Raw genomic sequence first — 14579 nt, 5'->3', positions numbered from 1 at the left:
TTCACTAACAAGTGCTAAACTTATATTCCTTCAAAAAAAAAGTGCTAAACTTATATTAAATTGACAGTCTATATTCATATTTTAATAATAATACTATAAAAAGAATTATTCAAAAATATGTTTTGCCTTAATAGTATAGATTAAAACTATTTGCATGATAATTTTATAGGGACTGAAATATTAGAAATTCTAAAGATTAAAAAAGTTAATATAAAAATATATACATCTAAACTTAAAAAGATATTTAATATTTTCAAAATTATTTATATTATTATAGACATACTAAAACACGTCCTCGTGAGCTTAACTCAGTTGACAGAGACAATGCATAATATATGTAAGGTCTGAGGTTCAAACCCTGACCACCACCAAAAAAGACATACTAAAACACAGATATTTACTTAATTATCACAATATTCTATAATATACAAATCTGAAAGATTATTTTCATCTTTTCTTTTATCAAACACATATATTGGATCCAAAGACTTTTTTCTTCATTGAAAGTAAAACTATCTTTCATTGTTCATCACACTTGAGCATGCCCAAACCTAATGCCTGCCAGATTCTTGTGCTCTGAAATGAAATTTTTGTACCAAAATGCTGATCCTCTTGGTGTTCTATTGAGAGTGGCTAAGTCCACATGATGAAGTCCAAACCTTATACTGTATCCATGATTCCACTCAAAATTGTCTAGAAGAGACCACACAAAGTACCCTCTCACATCTGCTCCTTTTCTGTACACAAAAGTAACTTGTTTATTTTTGTACTACACAAACCAAAACAGTTGATGATTGTGTGGCTTCTTTGCTAAGAAATCTAAGTTGGGAACATTTAAAAAAAAAAAATTGACCTAACAACATAAAGTTAAAAATGGAAGGCAATTTGGTATTGATTCATGAATTTTATTTTGTAAAAAGAATTATTTTCTAATATTAAGGGATAAATTTCATTTTTATTTTTGTTTAAATTTTGATTAACAACCTCTTTTCTATTTTTAGTTAATTAATCTAGTGGCTAGAATTTCATCTTATAAATAAGGAGAGAATCCTAGATTTGAACTCTAATCCCCAACACTACATATTGTAATGTCTCTACCAACTGAAGTAAAGCGAGACAACAACCTCTTTTTTTAGTAATGGATAAAAATAAGATGGAAGTATGCCAATACCTTATTGTTGTTGCTAGAGAATCCAAGTAACTACTCAAGTACTCCACTCTTTTGACATCGTTCAATTCATCTTCACTGGTGGGGTAAGAACTCTCACTTGTCCCAAATCCTATGCAAGACAAATAAAACAACATATTTAATTTAAGGGCATGACATCAATAATGGGATTGCAACATATTTAAATAAACTAAGGTTTATTGTTACTTACCATTTTCTGTAATGAACATTGGAATGTTGTTGTACCTTTCCTTTATGTAAGTCACTATATTTTCCATTCCTTGTGGGTGAACATAAAACCAAGCAAGCGCAGTCTACAAGGATTATTTGACACCTTATAATTATATGTAACCCACAATACAAAATTAAAAACAATGTTTAGAAAATAGTATTAAATCGGCCGGTTCAACCATTTGAACTTGAAATTGACCGGTTTGCTGGTTGGTTTGATCTCATTTGTATCTTAGTCTGGTTGAACGTATAGTTGGTTCTTTTTTTGTTTACATTTTTATTTACTTTATTTAAACATAGTTGAATCAATTGAAACAAGTTAACCATGATTTGATAGTCTCATTAATTCAATATCGGGTCCGTTTTTTTAATAAAAAATATGTTAAAAGCTATGAAATATAATACCGGTTCTCCAATACTCATGCCATTCATTTGTGCAGATGTTAGAGCAAAACCCTCTGTCTTTGAAGACCCTTTTCCTTGTTCACATGTAGAGAAGATGCAGTCTTTTACATAATAACTTGTATAGTGATTTATTCCAATGAAATCTAATCCATTCTTGAATTTTTCTGTATCATATTTGGAAAATACTAGGAGCTCAGGTCCTAGTATTTCATGCATTTCTGCTGGATACTTTCCTAGTATAATTGGGTCCAAAAACCTGCATTTCTCCATAGTGGACTCGGTCACAAGCTTAGCTATAAAATTTTGGGATGCCATAAAAAATAACTCATCAAATTAACAAAAAATAAAGTAAGCATTTACCAATTCATGTAAAATGATTGAGCTCTCTCAGCAGCTAACTTGTCTTCCGAAGAGTTGCTAAATGGTTCATACCATATAGCATTCATAGCAATTCCAATATTTCCTCCCTGATTTTTCTGATATTTGTGCAGTAGATTAATTAATATATAAAATGGATCAAGATTCCTTAGAGCGACTTATGAAAGATCAAATTTAATTAATATATAGTTAAGAGACCCAATTTTAAAAGCCTAAATCGAGGGCCACTTTAGCTTAACCCTTGGGGCTTGGACCGACCCTGATTATGCGCATCTCCAATACTCACCTGGTACTTGGTTCTGTACACATCAACAGCGGCCAGATGTGATAAGATGATATTAGAGGCAGCAATGAAAGGCTCTCTCTCAGAATTCCCATGGCTACAATTGCCAAATGAACTTGAGCAACGAGATGGTGGATACAAACCTGTTCTATATCCACAAATAACTGCAACATTGGGTTCATTAAATGTCACCCAATATTTCACTCTGTCTCCAAAGTACTTGAAGCATATATCTGCATAATACCTAAAATCTTCCCTGAAAATATAAATGTACGTAACATTAGTTATGTCATGATTCTCAATTTGTGTTGATAGGGTACATATGTACTTACTGAATTTCATGACTTAGCCAACTTTTATATCTCTCCTCAAGTTCTTGAGGAATGTCATAATGTGTTATTGTGACAAAAGGTTCAATTCCTGAAATCAATTACAAGTTGAAAGAATGGAAATTATTCACTTTTAAATCAGTGCAAATTTTTTTTATACAAAATTTAGATAGGACTTTGCATAGTCGTTGGATCCGAGCGTATTTAATATGAATCAGATCTAACGTCATGCAAATTAAATGACCTTTATCGACAAGTGCGTCAATTAGCTTGTTATAGTAATTGATGCCAGCTTTGTTCACCTTTCCAAATCTACCTTCTGGAAAAATTTCAAAGGAAAAGTTAGACAATGAAATTTAATTTGATCTGTAAAGTTATATTTTTGTTATTAAAATAAATACGTACTTGGTAGAATTCTGGCCCATGATAATGAAAATCGATAACTGTTGACTCCAGTATGTTCCATTAGGTCCACATCTTCCTGTTTTTCAATTTAAATAAAAATAATAATTAGCTTTCATGATTGAAAAAGAAAGATTAATCATACATTTTGATGCTGACGAGTTGTATAAACAAAGTAGTATGCATTTGTCTGAAAAATAAAAAGTGTGAAACAAATAAAAGTTTTTTTCAGAAAATAAATAAAATATAAGTTATATTATATTAGGTTGATAGACTCTGAAATCATATTGTATTTTTATAACGAGTTCAGTATCGACTTATAGAATTATCAAGTTTTGCATAAACTTATATTAGATTTCATCTTTAATCAAGTGAGATTTGGCTTTCTCCAATATATACAATAACAATCAAGGTAGAAAAATCTTTAATTATAATTATATGATAATTTTAATACAAATTAAATGGACTTTCATTATATTAAATGATAATTTTAAAATATTTAATTATAATTGTACTTCTCTAATAGGGAAACAAACAAGGTAGAAAAATCATTTGCAATGATAGATGTGGGGTATTTTTAGTGTGAAAGTAACATATTCATATGGTGATAATTACAGGAGGGGGGCAGATATAAGGTTTTTTTTTTATCCCTTAAAAAAGCCTTTTTCCGTTGCTCGAAGCAACCACGAGCTCTAACTTGAAGTAGGTCTAGAACCACTAATATATTAAGTTACTCCCTCCGTCCCATAATACTTGACACAGTTGACTCTATTACGCATACCAATGCATAATTTTGAACTTAAATATCTTGAATAATATATTAGAAAAAATTATGAAAATTTGATATTTTGAAAATACTTATCGGGACGAATCTAACGACATCTTATATGATATTATTTATCTTTGTATATTAGTAGAAAAATATGGTCAAAGTAAGTTAGGTCAAAATTGTATATTTTCAAATAGGTTATCTATAGCGGGACGGAGAGAGGAAGTTGTTTTTTCTTTTCTCAATGCTATAGCGCGAACAGCGGATTCTCAAGCAGGGGATTCATCGAAAACAACCTACTATCTGTCTACTTGCTTTTAGTAGTAACATATTCATATGGTGATAATTACAGGACAGGTACATACTTCCTCCGGTCACATTTATAAGCAAAAAGTAGTTTTTTAGGTACATTGAATAATTAATGTACCTGACCTATAAATGTGACTGTATACATTAAGTATTCAATGCATCTAAAAAAATGTTTTTTTGCTTATAAATGTGACCAGAGGAAGTATTGAGCCATAACACCGTCCATTTTCATCTTTAAATTTTCTGGGCCTACACCCTGCCTACCTAAGGCTCCCGGCACTGACTCAACATTTTTAAGTCTATAAAAGATAATACTATTAAATTAAAAAAGTTAACATGTGTCGTGCATACATAGGTCAATATATCAAAGCTTAAATATGAAATTCGTTTCTGTAATTTGGACGCGTTTTGATTTTCGTCCTTGTATAAAAAAAAAAGAATTAAAAAAATCCCTGCAAAAAAAAAAAATTGTTTTAAAAAGGTCCCTGACCCCACTTCAATTATGATCTGACATGGTTTTAGCCACGTAACCGTTGCTGACTGTGCAACTTTTGCCACGTGGCAGACCAACTCATTAAAAAATATTATTTTTTTTCAAAATTCTGAAAATTCTTTTTTAAAATTAAAAAATCTGAAAATAAATTTTAAAATCATAAAAAAAAATTCGGAAAAAAACTGTTAAAATTAAAAATTTTGAAAAAAAATGAAAATTAAATTTGTTTCAATGCCACGTGGCCAAAACCATGCCAGATCATAATTGAAGTGGGGTCAGGGACCTTTTTAAAACAATTTTTTTTTTTGCAGGGATGTTTTTAATTTTTTTTTTTACAAGGACGAAAATCAAAACTCGCTCAAATTACAGGGACGAAATGCATATTTAAGCCATATATTAAATATGAAAATCGTGTATTAGAAATTGTGTTAATTTATTTTTTAAAAAATTTAAAATTATATTTTTCTAAAAGTATTTATTATTTGTGGAATCTTTAACATATGCATTTAGGATACACGTCAGTATCATACTTAAAGTAAATACCCATTAACGTTAGATGATTATAATTAGTTAATCATTTAAGTTTTTTACGTGATAAATTGAACCCTTAAGTCATTTTTTTATCCAACTTTGTTAAAAGTGTTTACGTGACCATTCAACATTGAAATGACAGGTCCAAAAGTGTTTATGACACCAAACAAGATTACCTAACATGTTATCTTCTTATTGATTATTCCCTCCGGTCACTATTATAAGCAAAAATTCCGTTTTTACATTCATTCAATAAATGATGTATGTGGTTTATATATAGACCACATACATCATTTATTGAATGAACCTAAAAAGTCATTTTTTTTTCTTATAATAGTGACCGGTGGGAGTACGATTTTAAACCTAATTTTACAGATAAATATTTTATCAATATTTTAAGTTGAATAAGTGGAGTGTCTGCGGTTCGAACACCGGACTATGCATATAGTAATGTATTACTGAGCGATATTCACGAAAACCTATAACTATTAATTTAAAAGGAGGCTTATATTTTGATTCCCTTTTTTCTCTTTCTTAATTGGTGCTTAAAAATTTATGTAAATTATAAAAGGTGTGAAAAAGGTGAATACATATAAAGAGAAAATTTAAAATTGTGATAGTTGTAAATAAGAAAATAAGCAATAGGTATAATATATGGTGTTACTTATTAGTGTCAAAAAGAAGAAAAAAAAAACAATGGTGGAACTTATTCTTCATTTTCCATCTGAATCTTTTCTTATAATGATTGGGGAACCAACTTAGACACAAATAAGAAAATTGTGATAGTTGTAAATAAGAAAATAAGCAATAGGTATAATATATGGTGTTACTTATTAGTGTCAAAAAGAAGAGGAAAAAAAAAACAATGGTGGAACTTATTCTTCATTTTCCATCTGAATCTTTTCTTACAATGATTGGGGAACCAACTTAGACACAAATTAGACAACCTGATAACGATGGTAATGATCAACAGCAACATCCCCGTTAGTTCCATCCAATATGGTTCCTGAAAGCAACTGCATGTGAGAGTCAAGTGATATATATATTCTAGAGTTAAATAAGTTGGTTTTTAATTCTCACAAAAAAAAAAGTGACAGGCTTTGGTCCCTATAATAATTTTCAACACATAATTTTAGTCCTTGTTAAATTAAAGTTTTGAATTTTTAAATACATGTTAAGAACATTATAAAAAACTCTTTTATAAAAAAATTAGAATTTTTTAGCATGTAATGAATTAAATATAAATTTTTTTAAATGTCAAAATTTTAACACAAACTTTTAAAGGTTTGAATAATTTTTTTATAGACATGTCAAGAACATTATAAAAAACTCTTTTATAAAAAATTAGAATTTTTTAGCATGCAAAGAACTAAACATACAAAGATAGTTTTGAATTTCAACATATAAACTTTTAAAGTTTTGAATGATTTTTTTACAGACATGTTATGAACATTATAAAAAAAAACTCTTTTATAAAAAATTAGATTTTTTTTGCATCTAATGAATTAAATATAAATTTTTTTAAGATAAAAGTAATAAAAATTTGGAAAATATTGAGCTCGTTTTTTATGGAGGGACCATAATTAAACAAATTTAAAAATTGTTCAAAAATTTAAAAATTTTACCATAATTAAACAAATTTTAATTTAACAATAACAAAAACTACGTGCTAAAAATTTCTGTAGGGACCAAAACATTTTACTTTTTTTTATAAGGACTAAAAACAAAATTGACTATATTTATAGGAACCAAAAATTTATTTAACTCTATATATAGAGAGGAAGTATAAGGAACATTTTCAATCGGACATCCTAGTTGATGAATATTAATTTTATGATCCAAACCTGTTTTATGAGTGAACACATCCCAGTTATTTAGTCCCTTACCATCACTCAAGAATGCTCCTTCAAACTGCAAATAAACAATTAGGCAATGTGCAAATAAACAATTATATATTCTAGTGAGGAATGAGTGAATTATCTCTTTCTTCTTCAAACTTTACGACATGACAAATTAATCTCTAAAAATAAAGATTGTCAATCAATTTAATTCATCCACCAATAAAATCATTCAATTTTAATTATAAAATAGATATCAATGGAACTCCTAATCAAATTTCTAGAACCATGATACCAACTCCCAACTTAGCATATCTTAAACAACATGCGAACTCACCTATTCCAACTTAGATAAAAGAGAGATTTGAATTGTTTGAAAACATTAAATTTAAAAATTGATTTTTTCATTCCATAAAATTAGAAGATCAAATTATTCAAACTCTACAATTTTGAGTATCGAAATTCCCTCGATGAGAAAAGTTTGCTAGCTAAAAATAACCTGATAGGAAGAAGATGCAGTTCCAAAGAGGAAGTTACGTGGAAATGGGGATGAACTTAAATTATTTTCTAAGGACACAAAACCACATGATCCCATGAAAATTGAGAAGAGAAAGCTTAGTGCAAAGAGGGCATGAAGGAGTTGGAATGGAAGCTCCATGTTATGCGTGTTTGAGTGAGTGATCAAGACATTATATAATATGATTGAGAGGTCCACGTAGACGTAGGTAATGAGTGATATAATTTGCAAGTTGCATGGACCGTTGATAGCGAGCTAACACTGACCACAATCATTAATAATACATGAGGATACATTGATTTTTTCTGGTTACGTGAGGATGTATTGCTTTATACACGTTTTATTATCGGGGGTAGATTGAGTATGATTCATTGAATTGAAAATGAATGAATTCATTGAATTGAAAAGTTACAACCTTAAACTTATTTGAACCCAAGCAAATAGATAAAAGGGGAAACTAAGAACAGAAGTGAGTTACATGTAGTTGACTATGTTGTAAATTCGGACAAAATCACACCAATGAAAACAAAGGTGTGTGGAGCAAAGGAAGTAGTAATCAATGGACAAAATAGCCTCAAGCAACAACAACAACAACAACAACAAAACAGTTCTAAAACTATGTGTAAAGCATCACCACAAGAATAATCAAAGCAACAAGATAAGAAAGCAAGAAAGAAAACAAATTAACACTCCAAGATGGTAACCCAGTTCGGTCCAATATGACCTACTATGGGGGAGAGAGCAGCTCTCCAATCCACTAAGATGAAAATGATGCAAATGGGTTACAAGAAATTAGCTTAAAAGCTCACAAAGAACAAGACCTAATTTCTACCCATTTTTCAAGTCACCCACACTCACAATGAATCCTAAGAGAAAAACACAAAAGGAAGCTTTTTGATCCTTCCAATGATGAAATCTCACTACCCAATGTGATTACAATGTTTCCCAACCTAAGAGAACCTTACTACAAATACACTCAACCCTAAAGTTACCTCCTTTGCAATCCCTAGTTTTTCTCTCTTCAAGCTCGCACCCAAAATTTGAACTGAAATGCTTAAATAGTAACCTGTAACAGTCAAAATTGTATCACGATTTGCAAAATCATGTCACGATTCGTAACGTACGACCCAAGGTACGAAAACCATATCCTAAAATCGTGTCACGACTGCCACAAATCATGTCATTATTTGCCTTCAGCAGAAACCATGCTCTCTGCCTCGAAAATCATGTCACGCTTCCTTAATTGTGTCACAATTATTGATTTTCTCATATTCAAAATTTGAAGACATTAACAACAGACTGTTAACTTAATCTAATTAACAACGGGTTAATAATACATTATGTTAACAATATAGAGATTCAAATAAAATAACAAAGGATGCGGTTAGGTCGGTTTTCAATAATATGAATTACATGACATGACTCGTCAAAATAAGGATTAAAGTAGAATATTTTCTTTTGGTGGTCGGGGTTCGAACTCCGGACCTTGCATATATTATGCATTGTCCATACCAACTGAGCTATGTTCACAAGGACGGATTAAAGTAGAATATACAATAAACTTAAAAAGGACTTTACCAACTAACTTAGAAACATAAAAGGTCAATAGCATAAACTCAATAATTTATTATCTAACAACTTTCCTCAAACTTATGATTAGGGGCGTTCAACTAACTTAAACCGATTCAAAAAAACCAAAAACCACAAACAAAAAAAATCTGAATTTTTTTTTTTAATGCGTTTGGATGTTGTTCTGTAAACAACTCTCCTCAGCTTTTTTGCGATAGAGAGAAGGTTCAGAAGAAGATCGGGGTAGTAGATACAAGTTTGAGATTAGGATCCATTGGTAAAAGTGTAGATAATGAAATTCCTTTGCTAGACTTAGAAATCTCCAAGCCAGGAAAATACTTCAAATAACCTAAGAACTTAAGCTTGAATAAGGATTGAAGAGTATCTTGAACCTTGTGCACATGTTGAATGTTGGGGACATAGATGATTATATCATCAACATAAAAAAATAAAGGTTTAATTGCACTTTTCCCCCCTATCTTTTACTAATTGTGCGATTTTGCACCCTCTCTTTGTTTTGAGCGATTTTGCACCCCATCTTTTGCCAATTGTGTTTTGTTCAAAATCATCATTAAAAAAGGGGAAGGGGGCAAAAGATGGGGTGCCAAAGCACTCAAAAAAAAAGAGGGGGTGCAAAATCGCACAATTGGCAAAAAGATAGGGGGCTAAAATGCAATTAAACACAAGAAGGTCCATCTAACCAGAAAGGGGGCAAAAAGATGGGGTGCAAAATCGCTCAAAAAAAAAAGGGGGTGCAAAATCGCACAATTAGCAAAAGATAGGGGAAAAAGTGCAATTAAGCCAAAAATAAAAGGATCACGGAAGCACCATAACCAAGGGTGAAAAGAGAGTAATCATTTTTAGATTGAGAAAATTTTGCAGAACCACTGGCATATGCTAGTCTAAGGCCATATAATGACTTATTCAGCTTGCATACTAAGCCAAGTGCCTCAGGTTTAAAACCCAAAGGTAGATCCAAATAAATTTCCTCAAAGAGATCCCCAATGAGAAAAGAATTGTTATTATCAAGTTGTAACAAATGACATTGTTTTGGAGCAAAACTTTTGCTGCAACAATATCCAATAACACTCTGAGAGTATTGAGCTTGGACACCGAAGAGAAAGTATCAGAAAAATCTATCCCAGCTTGTTGTGTATAAGCTTTTGCAACCAAACGTGCCTTGAAATGACCCATTGACTAATCAAGTTTATGCTTAACCTCATACATCTATCTACAACCAATACATTTGGAGAAACCTTTGTATTATGATCTAATGATTTATATCAGAATGAATTCTAGTATGTTGTTTATGTAATCTCTATTCTTGCTTTTTATCATTTGGCCTCTCTTAAATTGATTTACGATTCAAAATTTGAAACGAGAGTGGAATTTTCAAATGCTTGTGATTAAATATTATTGCCTTCATAGTCTAATAAATCCATACTTAAGGGCTATCTTAAGGTTAAAGGTTTAATCACAGAGATTAGGATTATACATTGTTGTAAATTGGTAACGACGTAAGAATTAATTCAGTGTGTCGAGTCAGATTCGATTAATAGTACAAAGTTTCCAAGTTATATTCCCTGGCATTTTTTATTCTAAATAATTTACAATCAAACTTTAGTTGCTAAATATATTGTTTTCATAATCAAATCAAAACTTTTGTTCAATTAAGTTACAAATAAGGTTCGACAATATACATGATCCTTAAGTTCAACACTCAATCTTACCGTTTTAATTTTACTACTTACACGATTATGTACACTTGCAAAAATTACCATGACTAACTCTCCTACGAGGTGAAAGTGAAGGTTGTGCATAAACTTCTGCAGAAATAGGGTCAGAGGTAGGGAATGCAGGAAGTGCTGCAGGTGCTATGCTTGAGAAGATCCAATAATAGCTTGATGAACCTCTGATTTATGCTTGAGAAGAAAAATATGTAAATCTTGAATGATCATCCACCAAATTAAAGTCAAGAAAAATCTCTTACACCATAAGTAGGGTGTCATAAGGCTCCCAATCGCAAATGTCGCAATGTAAAATAATAAAGCGAGAATCAAATATGTGATTATGAGATGGAAAAGAAAAATGACAGATTTTTTCAAGAGGACAAATTTGACATGGAGAAGAAGCAAAACCTTTCTACTAAGTAAAGGAAATTTTATTACTTAAAAGTTTAAGAATTTTGTCAAATACTAACCAAATAGAATTTGCCATAAAATGAACCTAATAGAAAATTGTTAGCTAATAAAACACAAAGTGATAACAAATTCATGTCAAGTTGAGGAATTCATAAAACATTATGCTGGAACATATCATTCTTATTGAGAGCAGTCCATTCTTCATTACTCTCTGACATTTACTTTTATCACATTCTTTTTAATGGTTAAAAATCATATAGATTCAACCAAATTATGTGGGTCCATATACATATTACGAACCCATATAAATTTTAATTTGACGAAAGAGAATGTGTTGATAAAATTATTGTTTTTTATTATATGAAACCAATTGAAAACTCATATTTATACATAAAAACGAGATTACAAACCATTACTATGGCCTCAAAGAAAATTCCTATTGACAACATAATACACTCTATAATACACTCTATAATCACAGAGATTAGGATTATACATTGTTGTAAATTGGTAACGACGTAAGAATTAATTCAGTTTGTCGAGTCAGATTCGATTAATAGTACAAAGTTTCCAAGTTATATTCCCTGGCATTTTTTATTCTAAATAATTTACAATCAAACTTTAGTTGCTAAATATATTGCTTTCATAATCAAATCAAAACTTTTGTTCAATTAAGTTACAAATAAGGTTCGACAATAAACATGATCCTTGAGTTCAACACTCATTCTTACCATTTTAACTTTACTACTTACACGATTATGTACACTTGCAAAAATTACCATCACTAACGGTGAAAGTGAAGGTTGTGCATAAACTTCTGCAGAAATAGGGTCAGAGCTAGAGAATGCAGGAAGTGCTGCAGGTGCTATGCTTGAGAAGATCCAATAATAGCTTGATGAGCCTCTAATTTATGCTTGAGAAGAAAAATATGTAAATCTTGAATGATCATCCACAAATAAAAGTCAAGAAAAATGTCTTACACCATAAGTAGGGTGTCATAAGGCTCCCAATCGCAAATGTCACAATGTAAAATAATAATAAAGGAAGAATCAAATATGTGATTATGAGATGGAAAAGAAAAATGACAGATTTTTCAAGAGGACAAATTTGACATGGAGAAGAAGCAAAACCTTTCTACTAAGTAAAGGAAATTTTATTGCTTAAAAGTTTGAGAATTTTGTCAAATACTCACCAAATAGAATTTGCCATAAAATGAACCTAATAGAAAATTGTTAGCTAAGAAAACACAAAGTGATAACAAATTCATGTCAAGTTGAGGAATTTGCCATATCATTCTTATTCAGAGCAGTCCATTCTTCATTACACTCTAACATTTACTTTTATCACATTCTTTTTAATGGTTAAAAATCATATAGATTCAACCAAATTATGTGGGTCCATATACATATTACGGACCCATATAAATTTTAATCTGACGAAAGAGAATGTGTTGATAAAATTATTGTTTTTTGTTATATGAAACCAATTGAAAACTCATATTTTTTATACATAAAAACGAGATTACAAACCATTACGATGGCTTCAAAGAAAATTCCTATTGACAACATAATACACTCTAATTCACATCATAATACACTCTCTATTTAACATCATAGTCCTCCTAATCATAGCATACCCTTAGAGCTCCAACTGTGAGTCATCGTTCCCATGCTTTCGATAAAAGCTTCAAAACCGCAACCTTAATTCTGTTTAGCCTGCTCTTTCAAAAAATCAACAGAAATTGTGTTAATTAATTGCATCCCTCACGTAATGTTTCAATCTCAAACAAGATATTAAACACACACACACACATAAAAAGAACATTCCCAAAGTATAAACTAGGTCAAATACCTCCCTGGGTCCTTTAAGTTTCACGTTTGTAACATATTGGTCCTTTAAGTTTCAAAGGTTACAAATAGGTCCTTTAAGTTTCTAAGGTTTCAGATAGGTCTTTAAGTTTCGAGTTGGTTTCAGATAGGTCCTTTCTATCAACCTCCGTTAAGGACCTATCTGAAACCTTAGAAACTTAAAGGACCTATCTGTTACAAATGTGAAACTTAAAGGACCCAGGGAGGTATTTGGCCTATAAACTATAAAGATCAAGTACATAATTTAGTAGGAAATGAGAATTCACCTGTGAATATATGAAGGTGCCAAGATTTGCAATAGCTGCTCCAAGAGCATTGATGGGTTGAAGTGGTGTGTGAAAGATAATGATGGAAGAGACTATTACAGAAATTCTCTTCATTGTATTTCCTATGCTAAATGTCAAGGGAGAAATCTGATCAAGAGACATGTATGACACTTGATTATATAAATGGTAGAACACACTTTGTGCAACCACCCACCTGCAAACATTAAAAAAAATCCAAAACTATTATTAATTAAAGTGTTTCCGAAGAAATTTGAACTAGTATATCATTTTACAAAATCAAACTTTTATCACTGAACTAACACATAAATTCGTAGAGTTTTGTGCTTACCAGACAAAATTTGGACCGATTTGAGACACAGCTGTTTGCCAACCAGCAGCCCAAACTTTAGGACCCTCCACAGCAATAGCAAAAGGTGTAACAATTAAAAGAGATAACATTGAAAGACAAGCATAATAGTTCATTCCACTAACATGTTGGATTAATTATTTAATTAATCAATTATGGATTGACAATAATCAATTATTATATTTGTCAAAAAAAAAAATAATCAATTATTATAAGTTAATGTCATAATATAAATTATGGTCTATTGTGTTAAGCACTAATTAGTTAGTTGATGAATATGTGTAATTGGACTATTCTTTCTAAATGGACCGTGATGGGTTGGACCATTTATCTAAGCCCAATGAGAGGTCCCTGCCCTCAGCCGTTTAGCTATTTAAACATCGTCATCCCATCAGACGGTTAAACTATTCTAAACAGCCTGGTGCTAAACGGAATGATGGTAGTCATCCCTCTCATCCTTCAGACAGCTATCGTTCATGAATTCTAAATCTTAAAAGGTACACAATCTCTTATTCCTTCTTTGTTGTCTTGATATGCTATATTTTGTATTTAATGATCCATGGCTAAATAGATACAGTTATGGCTATCTTCATTGTTATAGATTGTATTATTCCAAAATTGTAGATCGTAATAATATTTGTTTTCCTTAAAGACTGTATAATGGTGTGATCTGAATGAATTTATGTATGCCATATATCCTTTTTCAATCGTGGCT

General features: G+C 30.8%; 2 protein-coding genes across 3 annotated transcripts; both read right to left on the bottom strand.

The window, feature by feature from the left end:
* Positions 1 to 250: 250 nt before the first annotated feature.
* On the bottom strand, positions 251 to 7799 carry LOC146944547 (beta-glucosidase 47-like). Of its 2 annotated transcripts, none has more exons than XM_085742908.1 (12): positions 7636 to 7799; positions 7143 to 7209; positions 6246 to 6314; positions 3200 to 3275; positions 3039 to 3113; positions 2798 to 2885; positions 2469 to 2721; positions 2165 to 2280; positions 1805 to 2060; positions 1380 to 1482; positions 1172 to 1280; positions 251 to 737 (listed from the first exon to the last, which is right to left on the bottom strand). In XM_085742908.1, exons 2-12 carry the CDS (start codon positions 7161 to 7163, stop codon positions 530 to 532), a joined length of 1374 nt encoding a protein of 457 aa, XP_085599034.1. In that variant the 5' UTR covers positions 7164 to 7209; positions 7636 to 7799; the 3' UTR covers positions 251 to 529. The 2 variants fall into 2 exon arrangements, with proteins under 2 accessions (XP_085599034.1, XP_085599033.1); XM_085742907.1 differs by having other exon boundaries at positions 6246 to 6304.
* A 5050-nt stretch (positions 7800 to 12849) lies between these two features.
* Positions 12850 to 14009, bottom strand: LOC146944546 (glucose-6-phosphate/phosphate translocator 2, chloroplastic-like). Its single transcript, XM_085742918.1, has 3 exons — positions 13847 to 14009; positions 13498 to 13711; positions 12850 to 13078 (listed from the first exon to the last, which is right to left on the bottom strand). Exons 1-3 carry the CDS (start codon positions 13978 to 13980, stop codon positions 13064 to 13066), a joined length of 363 nt encoding a protein of 120 aa, XP_085599044.1. The 5' UTR covers positions 13981 to 14009; the 3' UTR covers positions 12850 to 13063.
* Between the last annotated feature and the right edge of the window lie 570 nt (positions 14010 to 14579).

The sequence above is a fragment of the Medicago sativa genome, chromosome 2 (assembly GCF_051527215.1).
Source record: "Medicago sativa cultivar Bolivia chromosome 2, Bolivia_mono, whole genome shotgun sequence".
Taxonomy (NCBI): domain Eukaryota; kingdom Viridiplantae; phylum Streptophyta; class Magnoliopsida; order Fabales; family Fabaceae; genus Medicago; species Medicago sativa.
Note: the sequence above shows the minus strand (reverse complement) of the source record. Positions and strands in the feature narration are given on the sequence as shown.